Source organism: Schistocerca serialis, chromosome 8 (assembly GCF_023864345.2).
Source record: "Schistocerca serialis cubense isolate TAMUIC-IGC-003099 chromosome 8, iqSchSeri2.2, whole genome shotgun sequence".
Taxonomy (NCBI): domain Eukaryota; kingdom Metazoa; phylum Arthropoda; class Insecta; order Orthoptera; family Acrididae; genus Schistocerca; species Schistocerca serialis.
In genome coordinates this window covers 442,383,047-442,400,690 of record NC_064645.1, presented here as the reverse complement: position 1 = coordinate 442,400,690, position 17,644 = coordinate 442,383,047, and the positions used below count along the sequence as shown (strand labels likewise).

Genomic DNA, 17,644 nt, shown 5'->3' with positions numbered 1-17,644 from the left:
GCTTGTGCAGACCATGGATACTATGAGACATTCATAAACAACAATACCAGTGTTGAAGTATCAGTGGTTTACTGTTTCCACAACTTTATCTCTGCATTCAGGAAACCCAGGTAAATTAGGACCAAAAATTTAAAAAAAGGTCTATTTACTGCAAAAGTCTTGTAATCAACTTAGCAAAATCTGGAAAAATGGGAGGGAATAATTTTCAATATTACATCCAAAACATCTTACCATTTGCAGAGAATGATTCATTGCTTGTGCTGGACTCGTGAGGTGGACATAACATCAACCCTTCCTTTAGAATAACGATGAATAGGCTGTTAATATAATTCGAATTCCACCTGGTACTAATAGTATCATTCACTCTCAATAAAAAAATGTTCTAACAATATAGAGCATTTTTCAGGCAATTGTTGGACAACATAATTTCCGATAGCTTTTTCTTATTACATGTTTATCAACGGAAAAGTAGTGTTAAACTTCAGTTCAATTTGCATCACCACAATTTACGAATTTGATCAAGTGTGCCTGGTATGCAGTGCAATATTCAGAACAGCAGCCACTTCATTTCAGTTTTGTGTAAATAAAACTAGTAATTACTGTGGAATACATGATTGCATTATTTTTCTTTTATCAGATGTGCCTTGAAGGAAAATGTTTTTGTCATCCAATAGACACTTCTCATTTTTTATAGTTACTGCAGGGAATAAACAAGGAACTTTTTCATGTTAGCAAAAATAGATTATTCAGAAATTATCATAAGAATTGTACTGTAGGAATTATTTGAAGGATGTCTTCTGTAATGTAACATTATACACAGTCTTGATTTTGTTCCCTATCCTAGTCACTTGTATAACAGTCACATCAACAACAGGTCAGTTGTCAATATGAACTGTAAGTTATTCAAAAAATTAATGATGGAAGACATTTTTGCCATGGTTAAAGTGTTTAAAATTAAAGTGTGTGCACTTTTGAAGTCGCGGTGCTCGGCACTATGTTCTCATCACTGCTACATCCAGTTATTCGCCGATGAGTGCTAGACAGGAAGGGCTGTTATAAGTAGTTCCTTGTGCATCAAAAGGAGTATTTTACAAATACTTGCAACACAACTTAGCTGTTAAAATTTTGACATTGCATTTCTTTCAGTGTATTCTACCTGTGCGATAAATTTCCAGACAGGTTTCAGTTGGACCAATTTGAGATCAAAAATAAGTTTTCCGAGTGCTACGAGAACAGTTTATAAATCTCTAGAATGACACTCTTACTCAGCAATAAGATGAACTCTGTAGTGTGCTTTGTTCTTGGTTGGAACTCGGAATCTTGCCTTTCAAAGTCAATATGTCTACCTAGCGAGTTACCAGGTACAGTGCATAACCAGCTCTGCAGCTAGCTTCTGAAATCCCCAGAAAGTCTCCTGCACATTTTTCCTAATTGACACTTGGGGAAAAAAGATTCTTGCAAAGAAAAACTTAAAGCTCAGCCTAAGGTTTTTGCCCAGCATGAATCCTCATGGAGTTTTTATTATGTGAATCTTACAAATAAGAGTGAACAATGGCAAATATTGGATGCAATGTTGGCCGAAAGCTCACTTTCCAACAGTCCTTTCGTTGTGCTTATGTGCAACTCATCACCACCACTGTGTGGGGAGTAGCAACTATCCTCTTCAGAACATCATTAAAAGATTTTTTGATTTAACCCTGGTGTAGAATACAAACACCATAGGCAGTTGTAAGCTTTGATCACCAGTCTTATCATGTAATTCCAGGATTTTATGAAGCACAAGTTTAATTTCAGCAGTCGAAATTTACTTTGTTGAAGGGGATGGGATGCCTTATATACAGGAAAACATGGTATTGTTAAACCATGTTTCACGAGTAACTTTCTGGTCCAGATTGACTACTCGAAGTAATCAGCAACTGACCACAACACTAATCTGTATGTTGTCAATGATCTATAGATGTGCCGAGTGTGGGGTTTTATATTCCCAAGTACACTGCACACAGTGGATGTGCAGGAACAGGAGACTGGTGTCGTCTACTGGCATCACAAGTTAACCCAGTCTGCCCAAGGTGACTCCTATTATAGAATCAGATTTCGTGCTTTTGTGGCTTCTTACTTTTTATTGTGGTTTTTGCTTTATTTTATGACTGAAAAGTTACACAAGTTTGTGGTATATTTTCCTACTAGTTTGCTACAGGAGATGAAATATCTGAAAGCGAAAAGATTTTTTTTTATGCACTGTGCATAAATAAGTATATAAATAGCTAAACAAGTTTTAATGAAAATTATTTCAACAGTTAAAATGTCTGACTTATTCAACAAGAAAAATAATTTTCAGTGTTATTTAGCACTTAGCAAGAAAACAAGAGACAAAGAAAAAGCAAAACAGTGCTATTTACTGCATTCTAGATGTTGTTTGATATGTTTGCAAGTTATATTTCTCAAGTGAGTAAATGTATATCTTCTGAAATGTTTGGATGATACTTTTCGTAGTCTTTCAGTTCTCAGGAGTGTAAAGAATTCACTACTTGGCTTTTGACAAGAACTTCCACTATGAATTCCGATTCGGTCTTTCATAAACCCTATCATAATTGCTTGTTCCTAGCTCTTGTTAATGCATACATTGTTCAGATGCCAAACTGCAAAGCAGGTAGCTTTCACAACACATGCAATTTTGCACTGACATGTAAACAGAAATGACCCTGCCAAACAGATGAGGCTAAGTACAGGAATAAAATGCCATAGGCGCTGCAACAGACTCGATTGTCTTGGGTAGTCAACTGACAAGTCGGTCGTGTAAAAGGGGCTTAAGAATTGCAAATTTGTGACTGATACCCATGTTCCTGTTTCGATTTAAATACTGTTTGATCATTATTAATTTTTAACTCAAATAGTCAGTAGTAAGAGAGAGCTTCTGTAAAGTTTGGAAGGTAGGAGACAAGATACTGGCAGAAGTAAAGCTGTGAGTACCGGGCGTGAGTCGTGCTTCGGTAGCTCAGATGGTAGAGCACTTGCCCGCGAAAGGCAAAGGTCCCGAGTTCGAGTCTCAGTCGGGCACACAGTTTTAATCTGCCAGGAAGTTTCAGTATGAGAATAGTCAGTATTGAATAGTTCAGAAAGAGGAAAAATACTAAAAAAGTCACTCTTCATTTGACAAGCATCTCAATCCCGACAGTTACAATACTATTGTCACTGTGGTTATTGACAATGTGGATCATTCATAATGATAACCATGACACTTTTGTTGAAACATCTTTTGCGCTGATTACTGTTTCTTATTATTTACACATTAGTTAACTTCTTTTAATCAGAACATTGTATCTTTAATAACTTTCAATTTACAGTCTTTTCTTACAATGCTATCCAGGCCTTGCTCATAGTATCCATGAATTTCCCATTCATTTTGGTTGGAGTGGCTTCATGTGGATCATGAACAAACTTGGAAATGTGACTGGCTTCTCTGCAGTCAAATGACTGGACAACTACAGTGACCAGTGTGAAAGACGTTGCATGTAATGAATGAATTATCTGTAATTATCTATTTAATCACAGTGTAGCAGTTTATCCTATGTTTTTAGGCGGGCTATGTTACTTTGTGAGCAAACAATGAAGTGTTGATTATTTATTGCACCAGCGTTAATTTTGATTTCTTCTCCCCCCCCCCTCGTACGTAACCTGAAAACCAGACCACTGGATGCGAGACAATAATTTTTTACTGCTCTTGTAACAATTAACTGTGCTTTATGTTGTTCCCCTTTCAATCATACATGTTTGTTAAATCTTCCTGTGATTACCATCAGCATTCTGGAGTATACATGCCATTAAGCCCTGACAGTGCTGCCAAAGCTATTGTTTTGGTGGCAGATGCTTGCAGCATGCATTGCATTTTAAAAATATTGAGAACTACTACTTCCACGAATTCCAGAACCATAAGAAGTTGGACGGAAACTGGAAGCTAGGCTAGGAACCTGGATAAGGTCTGAGAAGAGCGCTGTCGGCAAGAAATGACCATTCTAATTTTCCATAACTGTCACACCACCACTGTTGAAGGACAAAATCAACTCTGTCGAGTTTGAGGGGTCAGTGTTAACGAGAGAACCAATCAAAGAGGACAGGATTCAATCCAGAAGACCTGCTACAGGCACAGAACTCGTCAAAGGCATTGCACAGCTCAATTACATTTCGCAAAGCAGTGTTGCGACTGGAGAGCACAACAATGGGAGAAAGTGTCATTTGTCAAAAAGTTGTGATTTTGCCTACAAGCACCTAGCAGGAGAGAATGAATCAGGGGAAGACCTGAGGAAAGTTTTTTCCACTTGCATAGTCTCATTTAACACCTTTTCAAGGTGGTTCTCTGATGATGTTTGTAGGAACTAGTTGACTGCAAGGATAGTTTGGTCTTTATGGGACGCAGTAGTTTACATTGTATTAGTATGTGGAGAAAATCCTCGTTAGTAGCAATCTATCCATTTCAGAATAATAAACAATGGAAACTCCAGACAGGAATATCAACAACACGGGAAAAGATAGATTGCTACTTATTGTAAAATGACACATTAAGTTTCAGACAGGCACAGTTAACACTTACAAATGTCGACCACAGACTTCGTCAGAAAAAGAGCATTCTGGCCCGAGCAGCTGGAGTTGGTCATGTGATTGAGGTGCGCTTGCTTGAAATAGAAGTGTAGCATTTTTCATGTCATTCAGTTGAAAACCACGCATTGCCAACACTTCAGTTCTGTGTGCTTGATTACCAAAGGACTTGGCCTTGGTAGATATGGTATGCTTAAACAGTTCAAAAGAAACTGTTGTGTACATGACTTTGTCCTGTTGTGCACAATTGTAATGTGGTAGAGAGAGAGATTATTCAGGCATTGGAACACTCATTTCATGTTAAGTGATGGTAGTTAGCTTGCATGATGAAGCTTGGTGTTGTACTACTTACTTGTTCACACTGATGGTCAGTGTAATGCAACTTATAAAACATACATTTTCATGTCGCAGTAATTTTTTTTTCTAGTTTTTGTTTTTTGTAGATTAACTGTTGTGGAACACCACTACTAGGCCTACAATAACTTGCAGATTTTCTTATGAGAACTCTGAGTGATTTCTGTTGTAACTGTCGGCTCAACTGATGTCTCTCTTCCAATTTGTTTACAGAAGTGTTGTCAACCTAACAAAGTGTATGGTGTAAACCTAAGGACTGTTCACTTCTCCCCCCCCCCCCCCCCCCCTCCCAGTGACAATGAGTTCAAATATAAAGTATAAAATTGCTTTAGTGGAGACCTAACCTGAACACAGCATATGAATTGCACTCGCAGTATGTTCCGCTCTGCCAAGGGCAGACTGCATAGTGTCTAGTGTCTCTCTCTCTCTCTCTCCCCCCCCCCCCCCCCCCCCCCCCCCAAGACTTAGTTGAGAGCAAGAACTGAGGTTTTAATTTGCAAAAGCAACCTTCTAGAAGATCAAGGAAAGGCAATAACTGAAAATCACACAGAGCCATACAAAGAATTACGGCAATTTAATATCGTCTGCCAATACTTCAGTCTTTGAATGAGATTTACAGTTACTGATAAATGAAGATTTTGTGTGGAACAGAGGAAAGTCAAGGATGGAATAACAATGTGAAAAGGGTAGATTGCTACTCACCACATAGAGGCTCCACTGAGTTGCAGACAGTCACAATGAAAAGAATGCTAAACATTTATGCTTTCAGACAAAAAAGTCCTCCTGAAATAGTGCCCCCTTGGCCTGCCCACCCCCCCCCCCCTCCCCCCCCCCCCATCCCCCAACAACACACACACACACACACACACACACACACACACACACACACACACACACACACACTCTCGCTCGCCACATCAATCTACTACAGACAGTTGTTTTTCCTCATTTTTATATACTGTAAGTAATGAAACATGTATATGCTAAACCTTTAGATTAGTAATTGTGCCCTGGAGTTGCTTCTTAGGAATATTCGAATATTTGCAAAATACAAATGGGGGGAGGGGAGGTGTTTGCATTATTATATTTTTTTCTTTGCATACAACATGTTTTTGTTCACACAGTAATGCTTTCTCAGGCTAATGTTGGCTACCAGTTTGTGGTGGGCGATCCTGCAAATCTGAATGGTACACCAGTTGAGTATGCTGTTGGGGCTGCAAAACAAGGTCCTGTTGCTGTGGAGTACAGCATTGGGGGCTCACAGGTCAGTCAAATCATGTGTTTCCTGTAATGAGTTTTTGTCACTGATTTAGGATTTCATGGAAACCACATAAGCATTAACTTAATACCTCTTTTCAATGACTAGCTACCTTACATATCTATTAATTTACATCACACCTGTCTTGCAACCTATCTTATGTCCTGTATCCCCTTTCTTGTTACAGAAATATTGTTGAAATTCATTTGATGTCTGGAGAAGGAGCAAGTGATGCTTATTACTATTATTATTTCTTTCCTTTCTCAGACTTTATGTATGGTCTAATATTATTATTATTATTATTATTATTATTATTATTATTTCTGTGTGCCAAAAAAGAACAGGATCATTATAACAATTTCTTAGTGATGGTACACATTAAGTGGTAGATGAGGAACAGAAGAAGCTGAAAGTCTCAAGATTATAATTCACTCCTCTGGATTCTGCTCTTCCATGTAAATAATATTACGATATGTTTAAAATTCCAGCTGATGAAGAAGGCTTTCAACAACATTCCTCAAAAGCAGTCTTCTGACCAAACTGCGGGCCTATGGAATATCGCCTCAGTTGTGCGACTGGATTCATGATTTCCTGTCAGAAAGATCACAGTTTGTTGTAATAGACGGAAAGTCATAGAGTAAAAGAGAAGTTATATCCGGTGTTTCCCAAGGAAGTGTTATAGGCCCTCTATTGTTCCTGATCTATATTAATGACATAGGAGACAATCTCAGTAGTTATCTTAAATTTGGCTTCTCCCACCCAACACCAGTCCCTCTGAACTGCGGAGATGGGAACTTGCACTCCAACACATCCTTTCGTCCCGCCATCCCCCAGGACTGAACCTACATTAAACAACCTCACTCCCATTTACTCTTCAGTCTTCTCCTGTTTCCCTTTCCTCTTTAGCCATTCACACATCTATTCTTCCTACATAGTTGTGTTTATCTTTATACTGTACACCTCTTTACTTCTGTATGCATCCTCTTTGGTATGAAGCTGGCACAGTACTTACAGTAGAATATCTTTGGCTTCCCTCTGACAACCATGCCTCCACCCTTGCTAGCCTCCCTGTTTTCCTTTCCCTGTTGCTTCATAACCTGGGTTGTGAGTAACTGAATCCACTTTCCCTTCTTCCCTTTCTTTCCCCTCTCTCCTCCCTGATGAAGGAACATTTGTTCCGAAAGCTAGGAACGTAAATTTTCGGTTCTGTTTTTTGTGTATCTGTCGGCTGTACTGAGCTGAGGTAAGTACTGGCCAGCCCCTCTATCTCTTTGTTAATATTTGTTTCACATCTTTATATGAGATTTTCCATTAATCATGTAAATTATAGTGCCACAGACATGATACGTAAATTGTAGTGACAATCATTGAAACAAAGGTGTTTTTCATTGTGATGGGATCTTCTCATTAAATTTCAATCACATTTTCTCCTCCAATTGCGAAAACATACTGTTGGCACCCACCTACATACGGAGAAATGATCATCATGATAAAATAAGAGAATTCAGGGCTCGCACAAAAAAATTTAAGTGCTTATTTTTCCCACGCACCTTTCAAGAGTGGAACAGTAGAGAGACAGCTTGAAGGTGGTTCATTGAACCCTCTGCCAGGCACTTCATTGTGAATAGCAGAGTAATCACATAGATGTAGATATGAATAATGCATGCTTACTACATGGTCCTATTTGAATGAAGGTTCTAGCATAGTCTATTTATATTGATACATGTATCTGTTGCACTAATGTTACTGTGATTCTGCAGGTTCCAAATAATGCTGTAGTAACATATGGAGTCCCAGATCCAGCTGCCATCGGTTCAGCCTCTTACGGGTCACATGGATATAACACCCCAGGTTCTCCAGAAAGTGAAACACTGTCATTTACCTATGGCCATGGAGAGAAATGCATTGTGAGAAAGAGTAAAGAACCACCTCCAGAGTTTGCTCTACCAAAGGTAATGGCTACAAATAAGCTATAGTTTCTAATTGGACAGTAATGTATTTAACATACTGCTTTTCCACTCTAAATCATGGTAAGGTGTTGCGTTAAACAGTTCTTTTTATGACGTGTCATTCTAATGTGTTGTTGGATTAAGTCTTGGCTAGAGAATTTTGTAAGATCGTAATTTCAGTTGTATAAAGTTATTCATAGTTCTCATGTGGTTTGAGAGTTGCTTTTGCATGTGTCATCTCTCTATTAATCCCTGGATATGGTGTTGTCTAGGTGGCTTCTAATAACAATACTTGTGGTGTTTGTGGCCTGTGTAGTAAAAATAAATCATTTACCTACACTCCAAGGTCTCAATTAAGTTGATGTTTTGTTTGAGAAAGTGCAATAACTAAAGTATGCCACAAACCAAAATGAAAATCTTACTGCAGTAGAGGCAGCTTCAGATACATGTTCTCTCGAGATATCTTGTGCTGCTCCAGTTTGTTGTAGAGAGGGCCATAAATGTATATTATTCTCAAATCGTCTGGTGGGGCCAAAATGAGAAATTTGCTCGAAAAGGCCATGCTTCATCATTTGTTGTTGTTGTTGTTGTTGTTGTTGTTGTTGTCTTCAGTCCTGAGACTGGTTTGATGCAGCTCTCCATGCTATTCTATCCTGTGCAAGCTTCTTCATCTCCCAGTACCTACTGCAGCCTACATCCTTCTGAATCTGCTTGGTGTATTCATCTCTTGGTCTCCCTCTACAATTTTTACCCTCCACGCTGCCCTCCAATACTAAATTGGTGATCCCTGGATGTCTCAGAACATGTCCTACCGACCAATCCCTTCTTCTAGTCAAGTTGTGCCACAAACTCCTCCCTAATTCTATTCAATACCTCCTCATTAGTTATGTGATATGCCCATCTAATCTTCAGCATTCTTCTGTAGCACCACATTTCGAAAGCTTCTATTCTCTTCTTGTCCAAACTATTTATTGTCCATGTTTCACTTCCATACATGGCTACACTCTATACAAATACATTCAGAAACTACTTCCTGACAATTACATCTATACTCGACGTTAACAAATTTCTCTTCTTCAGAAACGCTTTCCTTGTCATTGCCAGTCGACATTTTATATCCTCTGTACTTCGGCCATCATCAGTTATTTTGCTCCCCCAAATAGCAAAACTCCTTTAATTTTTTAAGTGTCTCATTTCCTAATCTAATTCCCTCAGCATCACCCGATTTAATTCGACTACATTCCATTATCCTTGTTTTGCTTTTGTTGATGTTCATCTTGTACCCTCCTTTCAAGACACTGACCATTCCGTTCAACTGCTCTTCCAAGTCCTTTTCTGTCTCTGACAGAATTACAATGTCATCGGCGAATCTCAAAATTTTTGTTTCTTCTCCATGGATTTTAATACCTACTCCGAATTTTTCTTTTGTTTCCTTCACTGCTTGCTCAATATACAGATTGAATAACATCGGGGATAGGCTACAACCCTGTCTCACTCCCTTCCCAACCACTGCTTCCCTTTCATACCCCTCAACTCTTATAACTGCCATCTGGTTTCTCTACAAATTGTAAATAGCCTTTCGCTCCCTGTATTTTACCCCTGCCACCTTCAGAATTTGAAAGAGAGTATTCCAATCAACATTGTCAGAAGCTTTCTCCAAGTCAACAAATGCTAGAAACGTAGGTTTGCCTTTCCTTAATCTTTCTTCTAAGATAAGTTGTAGGGTCAGTATTGCCTCATGTATTCCAACATTTCTACGGAATCCAAACTGATCTTCCCCGAGGTCCGCTTCGATCCGTTTTTCCATTCGTCTGTAAAGAATTCGCGTTAGTATTTTGCAGCTGTGACTTATTAAACTGATAGTTCGGTAATTTTCACATCTGTCAACACCTGCTTTCTTTGGGATTGGAATTATTATATTCTTCTTGAAGTCTGAGGGTCTTTCACCTGTCTCATACATCTTGCTCACCAAATGGTAGAGTTTTGTCAGGACTGGCTCTCCCAAGGCTGTCAGTAGTTCTAATGGGATGTTATCTACTCCCGGGGCCTTGTTTCGACTCAGGTCTTTCAGTGCTCTGTCAAACTCTTCACACAGTATCATATCTCCCACTTCATTTTCATCTACATTCTCTTCCATTTCCGTAACATTGTCCTCAAGATCATCGCCCTTGTATAGACCCTCTATATACTCCTTCCATCTTTCTGCTTGCCCTTCTTTGCTTAGAACTGGGTTTCCATCAAAGCTCTTGATATTCATGCAAGTGGTTCTCCTTTCTCCAAAGGTCTCTCTAATTTTCCTGTAGGCAGTATCTATCTTACCCCTCATGAGATAAGCCTCTACATCCTTACATTTGTCCTCTAGCCATCCCTGCTTAGGCATTTTGCACTGCCTGTCGATATCATTTTTGAGACGTTTGTATTCCTTTTTTGCCTGCTTCATTTACTGCATTTTTATATTTTCTCCTTTCATCAATTAAATTCAATATTTCTTCTGTTACCTGAGAGTTTCTATTAGCCCTCGTCTTTTTACCTACTTCATCCTCTGCCACCTTCACTATTTCATCTCTTAAAGCTACCCATTCTTCTTCTACTGTATTTCTTTCCCCCATTCTTGTCAATTGTTCCCTAATGCTCTCCCTGAAGCTGTCTACAACCTCTGGTTCTTTCTGTTTATCCAGGTTCAATCTCCTCAAATTCCCACCTTTTTGCAGTTTCTTCGGTTTTAATCTACCGTTCATAACCAATAGATTGTGGTCAGAGTCCACATCTGCCCCTGGAAATGTCTTACAATTAACCTGGTTCCTAAATCTCTGTCTTACCATTATATAATCTATCTGATACCTTTTAGTATCTCCAGGGTTCTTCCATATATACAACCTTCTTTCATGATTCTTAAACCAAGTGTTAGCTATGATTAAGTTACGCTCTGCACAAAATTCTACCAGGCGGCTTCCTCTTTCATTTCTTAGCCCCAATCCATATTCACCTACTATGTTTCCTTTTCTCCCTTTTCCTACTCTTGAATTCCAGTCACCCATGACTGTTAAATTTTCGTCTCCCTTCACTATCTGAATAATTTCTTTTATCTCATCATACATTTCATCAATTTCTTCGTCATCTGCAGAGCTAGTTGGCATATAAACTTGTACTACTGTAGTAGGCAGGGGCTTCGTATCTATCTTGGCCACAATAATGCGTTCACTATGCTGTTTGTAGTAGCTTACCCGCAATCCTATTTTTTAATTCATTATTAAACCTACCCCTATTTGATTTTGTATTTATAACCCTGTATTCACCTGACCAAAAGACTTGTTTCTTCTGCCACCGAACTTCACTAATTCCCACTATATCTAATGTTGTGGACTGGCAAGACAGCCAATCCACTGTGACAGGTAGCCGAAAGGCATGCATTTAAGCTCACACAGGCTGGCGTGAGGTCTGGAACAGTTAAAGGAATTGAGTCTAGCAAAAAAGGTACATAGCTGCTGGAATACTTAACTTTAATCCATAATTGGTGAGCATCAGTCTGACGGTACATGCATCACAAGATAAATAGCAAATGATAATGGCGCCTTGCTAGGTCGTAGCAAATGACGTAGCTGAAGGCTATGCTAACTATCGTCTCGGCAAATGAGAGCGTAATTTGTCAGTGAACCATCGCTAGCAAAGTCGGCTCTACAACTGGGGCGAGTGCTAGGAAGTCTCTCTAGACCTGCCGTGTGGCGGCGCTCGGTCTGCAATCACTGACAGTGGCGACACGCGGGTCCGACCTATACTAACAGACCGCGGCCGATTTAAAGGCTACCACCTAGCAAGTGTGGTGTCTGGCAGTGACACCACATCTAACTTTAACCTATCCATTTCCATTTTTAAATTTTCTAAACTACCTGCCCGATTAAGGGATCTGACATTCCACGCTCCGATCCGTAGAACGCCAGTTTTCTTTCTCCTGATAACAATGTCCTCTTGAGTAGCCCCCGCCCGGAGATCCGAATGGGGGACTATTTTACCTCCGGAATATTTTACCCAAGAGGAGGGCATCATCATTTAATCATACAGTAAAGCTGCATGCCCTCGGGAAAAATTACGGCTGTAGTTTCCCCTTGCTTTCGGCCATTCGCAGTACCGGAACAGCAAGGCCATTTTGGTTAGTGTTACAAGGCCAGATCAGTCAATCATCCAGACTGTTGCCCCTGCAACTACTGAAAAGGCTGCTGCCCCTCTTCAGGAACCACACGTTTGTCTGGCCTCTCAACAGATACCCCTCCGTTGTGGTTGCACCTACGGTACGGCTATCTGTATCGTTGAGGCACGCAAGCCTCCCCACCTAAAGTCCATGGTTCATGGGGGGAGGCTTGATCATTTATGCAGTTTTATTTATTATGTTTGCAGTCCAATGCCAAGGTGGTTTTGCTGAAAAACTATTGACTGCCACTTGCATATTCTTAAGATTTGTAAGTTGTTGTAAATTATTATAGTGTGTCATTGTTGTTTATATTTTCAGTGTTGTTTTCATCATGGCATTTTATTGTTTTGGGTTTCTCCCAGTCTCTTTAATGGTGTTGTCAGTTGCATGGTTATGAAATGCTCATGATTGTGTATCATTTGTACAAAGGTAAAGTAATAAGGAAATAATGTTGTAAATCTGAGACTTCTCCACGATGTTCCACACAAATGTGGAGAGACCCCAGTGATTGCGTTCTTCACTCCTGATGAAGAAAGTGTACCTAATTTTTAGATTAATGATTCCAGTCCCACATTCATGAAAGAGGGAAAATTACAAATGTAGTGACCACTATCATGGGAATGTTTAAAAAGCCACAAAACTTAGTATGCAAATATCTAATAAAATATCAGTTTTTCTTTGATAATCTGGACCCACCAACGCATTGCATCAGTACAGGCCTATTGAATGATGAAGTCAAAGTAATTTTAATATCCACAGAACGTATCATTTAAGAAAGTAACAATGTGTCTGTCTCATATCATTAAAGAAAAAAGCCATTTAATTTAAATTCTTGCTACTGTGGAGGAACACTTATCTTTTCTTGGATGAGTGTCTGTCTGGCAACACCATTGTGTGGCCAACCTAAGCACCAAGGAGTCTCCTCTGCCATTCTGCTTAAAAAGTTACAGTAGTTGTTGGGTGTGAAAATTGCAGACAGTTTTGTCACCACCAAGGCAGTAAACCCACAGAGACACGCAGTCCAGGCCCATTCAATACAGGTTCTTGATAGTGCCATTTGGCTGTTAAATCACTAGAAAGGATTTAGTGCTTACGTTGCTGCCATCTTTCTTTACTATGTACTGGCCTCCATTACTTTGAAGTCAGTTGTGTCTAGAATCGCTTTGGTAAGAATCTGGTCACATAACAAAACTACACATGTGCCTACTGCGATTGCCATAATATTGCTTGCATGTGTTTGCTCTGCGAGCTGACTGCACATCACCCATCCTTGCTGCTTGGAAAACAGTTGCTGTCCTTTGCATTAGAATTTTAGATAGCGAGATCTCCAATTTTGCTCTCAAGATGGTTTTCCACATTTTACTGGTTAGGACTCTCTTGGGACTGGAGGAACATTTATTTCTTGTTTGATAGTTTTTCTCTTGTAACTTCTGATTTTTGTGGAGGACTTACAATATGGCAGGTAATCTGTAGTGATGGATTGTTGTTGTCACATTCTGTAAGGACTACCATGTGTTCTGTTGTTGTGTTTTCATTGGTGAGTATATATAAAGTCAGTTGATTTTCTGCTTTCCCGTCACGTTTTTGTGGCCTTCGCTCAGTCCCTTATTCATTAGCCACATGTGGCTGAAACACCTGCTGTAGGTTCAATCTCCGATGCTACCACAGTCAAGGAGACAGGAGATCTTCAGATAACTTAACACATAAGGCTGTAGTTTCGGTTAATTCTGCGTGCAATTTGATTTCCTCTTTGGAGGCATACAACTGACACTCGCCACACATAATTTAACAATCAGTTATACATATTCATAACTGCTATAATATGAATATCATTCTATCATGAATGAACATTTGAATCTCTCCTTTTTAAGTCATGCCTTCTGATGTTCGACCAGTGTTTTTTTTTTTTTTTTTTTTTTTTTTTTTTTTTTTTTTTTTTTTTTTTTTTTTTTTTTTTATTATTGTGAATAATGTATTCATGTCTTCTTTCAGGGAGGAGGCCAATCAACAAGGTACTACCTTCTTGAATCGGAGGCAGTTGCTCATGATGATGGTATCCTGAACTTGGAGCAGTATTGTGCATTTCCTGTAATAGACAGGCCAAAAGTGCAAAAGGTAAAATGACAGTGATAACTCTTTGTCCAGTATTCACATATCCCCAGTTGTCACAACCGTTCTTTCTGTCACAGCACTTTCATTGTGCTTTTCTTCCTTTTCCCCATCTTCATTATTTCTCCTTAATCCCTATTGCTTTCCCTCACTCCACCAGTCTCACATACTCTCTTCTCATTCTCTGCATTCTTTTTGTATTATACTTATATTCAGCAATGTATTTTCAGTATTATTTGTTTCCAGCTAATACGCTAATATCAGTATTTGTGCTGAGAATTGACATGAGGACGGCTGAATAAGTTCTCTCTCACATACCTAGAGTATGAAGTTTGGTATTTCCAATTTTGCATGTAGTATATGAAAGCATTTGCAGAGTACTGTCAAAAATTCAGTGGCTGTAAATTTACTGTTCCTATCCTCCCCACCTCAAATTCTAATTATTCTAACAAGATCCTATATGGCCACAGTTTGAAGTGTTGTTAATATTTCTCAGAAATGTTATGTTAAGAAATGTATATTTTCTTTTTTTCGTTTAGCTCTATGAATTTGAGATAATTGCACGACGGCCGCCACTCGATAGAGATCCTGTTCTACATGCCATGATGCTGCGTCTGTATGCACCAACATCCATGGGTGCCAAACAGCGTTTCTGGTTCCTCATGCGGCATTGGAGACGCTTCCGTACTATGGATCTAGAAATTGAATCAGTGACACAGGTTGTTATTTAAGAACAGTCACAATAATTACCTATAATTAATACAAGTCTTCTGCGTGTTATAACTGCAAGAAAAGTGAGATGCTTTTTTTCAGAACTGTTATTCAGTGGCTAGCTCACATAACTAATGAGGCTAATCTTTGATATTTGATTATTGTAACTCTTCTTCGATACTCTAATGCAGTAGTGTTGTCTATGATTGTATGAAGTATCTTAGTGCTGTATTAGCAAGAAATACAGCCTCACATTGCAAGTATAACTAGTGCTATATCTCTGACCTGAACCCAGAAGAAGGGGGGCGAGACAGATGTTGTATCTCCTTACTACCTTACATAATACATGATTAGGACATACAAACTCAAGCAGTATGTAACTTTGCGTAATGAGCAGATAGTTGTATGCAGTATATTTTAATGACTGATATACTGCTCATGAACTGCTTCGAAAAATGATCTGAAATATCCTCACTGCAAGGACTGTAATCAGGCAGAGAGGTATCATTGATGTTATAGCGGGCGAGGGGCAGCAGAGTTATTTCTTCCACTGTAGCATCCAAAATATTGCAGCAGCATGTCAATGTCATTGTGATATTTCTGTTCGTAAGATTGAAAATACACTGAAACTTCCCTCTTACACTGTTCAGGTGACTTGAAAAAGTGGTGTAAATTGGCCGAAGGTGTAGGAAGAGGGAAATAATTTCTTACGTAATAAGTTTTGCATTTCCTGGATACATTGCAGTTCATACTTTTTGGTGAAAAAATCCAGAATAATAGTTCATTTAAAGTCTTCTTCAGGACAGCAGTTGACAATGGCTAATGTTGAGTGATTATGTATGACAATGAACCCAGTGAGATAATTACATTCTGCAAGTGTCGTCGTGAAGTTAAATGCACACAAGAACTTAATTTATACAGTCCTCATTAATCCTGATGTTAGTGAAATGTCTATGCAATCATGCTGCTATCAAATACCACACAAGTTTGAACCAAAAGAAACTTTCGCAACTTTTCAGTAATCAAACACAAGTAGGCTACAGCAAAAACGTAGGATTTTAGTGCCAAAAAAGTGTTTCTTGTTAAGCCAAAGTAAAAATCTGTAAATTGTAGTACATATTAGAGTTTTTGCATTTAGTAGAATATTTTCAGTAATGCAGATTACACCAGGTCTCACATAGTCCAGATAAATGAAGTTATTGCATATGCAGTGGAATAATGAAACATAATTCTATAGGAAATTATATAGGCAGAATGAACAACTAAATTTTAGCTTGGAGAAAAAGAAAAGAACATGTCCAGCATATGTAAACAGTTGCGCTGTTGTGTACCACGTTTGTAGGATGCAACAAGCAATGTGAGCAATATGTGTATGGGCATAGCTGATTGCAAAAGGTGCTTTGTTTTTAAATATTTTACTGGTGACAAACCTTTCTTAATGCGCTATTCTTATCCACTTGACATCTTGGGTGTGAAGTCAGTGTAAAATGGATGTGTTTTACAACAAAAGATTTTAAGACATGTTGGAACCTGTTGTCTTAAATAAAAAATATTTAGTGTTATCTTGGCTGTTGAATGGTTTTGGCAAATGTGCCACGTCTGTGACAGTTCAAAGGAAGTTTGTAAATTAACTGGGAGAGATGCTACCAGATATCTTTTTTATAGTTCCAAACATTCCCCATTTAGCCTAGTACTGATGCCTTAGCCCAAAGCAAAACTTCATTTAATAATGCAACTACAAGCATCGTTACAAAGTATAGTTATTGGTCGACTGGCATGGAAGTGTTAGGAGATGAAATATTAGCAGATATAAATTCAAAAATAGAAAGAAGGGTTATTGTGTAATGTTTGTAAACAGTGCCTTACTAGCATTATCATCTCAATTACACTTACTTTACCTCCATTAACATTGTTTCTCAAAGTGTAAGTGGTGGGAAACATGTATTATAGTAACACAAAACTGGGTGTAAATTGACATTCTGAATATAGAGAATTTCAAGGGTCTGATAAATTTCGTAAAAAGTGGGTTTATGCTGTTGGTTACTATAACATCAGTATTTTGTTGGTTACATATTGAACAAGTAGTTGTAGCTGTTCGGTGAACATCTTTTGATAACTTGCGTATGTATTGTCTGCAAAGTCCACTATTCTCTGATTTCTGGGAATAACATCGGTTAAAAATTTGTTCCTACCTCTTGCCCGCCCTCCTCCCCTTTCTCTCAAATTTGATTTATGCTTTCTTACTCAACATATTTGTAATAGACATTTACTTCTAAATAAATCAGATCTTTTGAACAAAATTTAAATGTAACATGAAAGTAACTGAACTTGTTGAATTAAGTGGTACTTCATGTACTGTTATAATGAAACTGTGTTCTTTTATTTATTGTCCCAAATTACTTGTTAATTTATAGTCATATTTCTTCATGACAACAGTTTGTAATGTAAATGTAGGATGAATAATTTGGTAGGTATCCAGATTGT

The 17,644-nt window shown here is 38.5% G+C and overlaps 1 protein-coding gene across 4 annotated transcripts in view; it reads left to right on the top strand.

The window, feature by feature from the left end:
* Positions 1 to 17,644, top strand: part of LOC126416793 (uncharacterized) — a 53,040-nt gene that overhangs the window by 21,685 nt on the left and 13,711 nt on the right. For all 4 annotated transcript variants that reach the window (XM_050084662.1, XM_050084660.1, XM_050084661.1 and 1 more), the window contains exons 4-7: positions 6,086 to 6,211; positions 7,966 to 8,157; positions 14,333 to 14,455; positions 14,989 to 15,168. In XM_050084662.1, the coding sequence (XP_049940619.1) occupies positions 6,086 to 6,211; positions 7,966 to 8,157; positions 14,333 to 14,455; positions 14,989 to 15,168 (621 nt within the window). The remainder of the gene's footprint in view (positions 1 to 6,085; positions 6,212 to 7,965; positions 8,158 to 14,332; positions 14,456 to 14,988; positions 15,169 to 17,644) is intronic.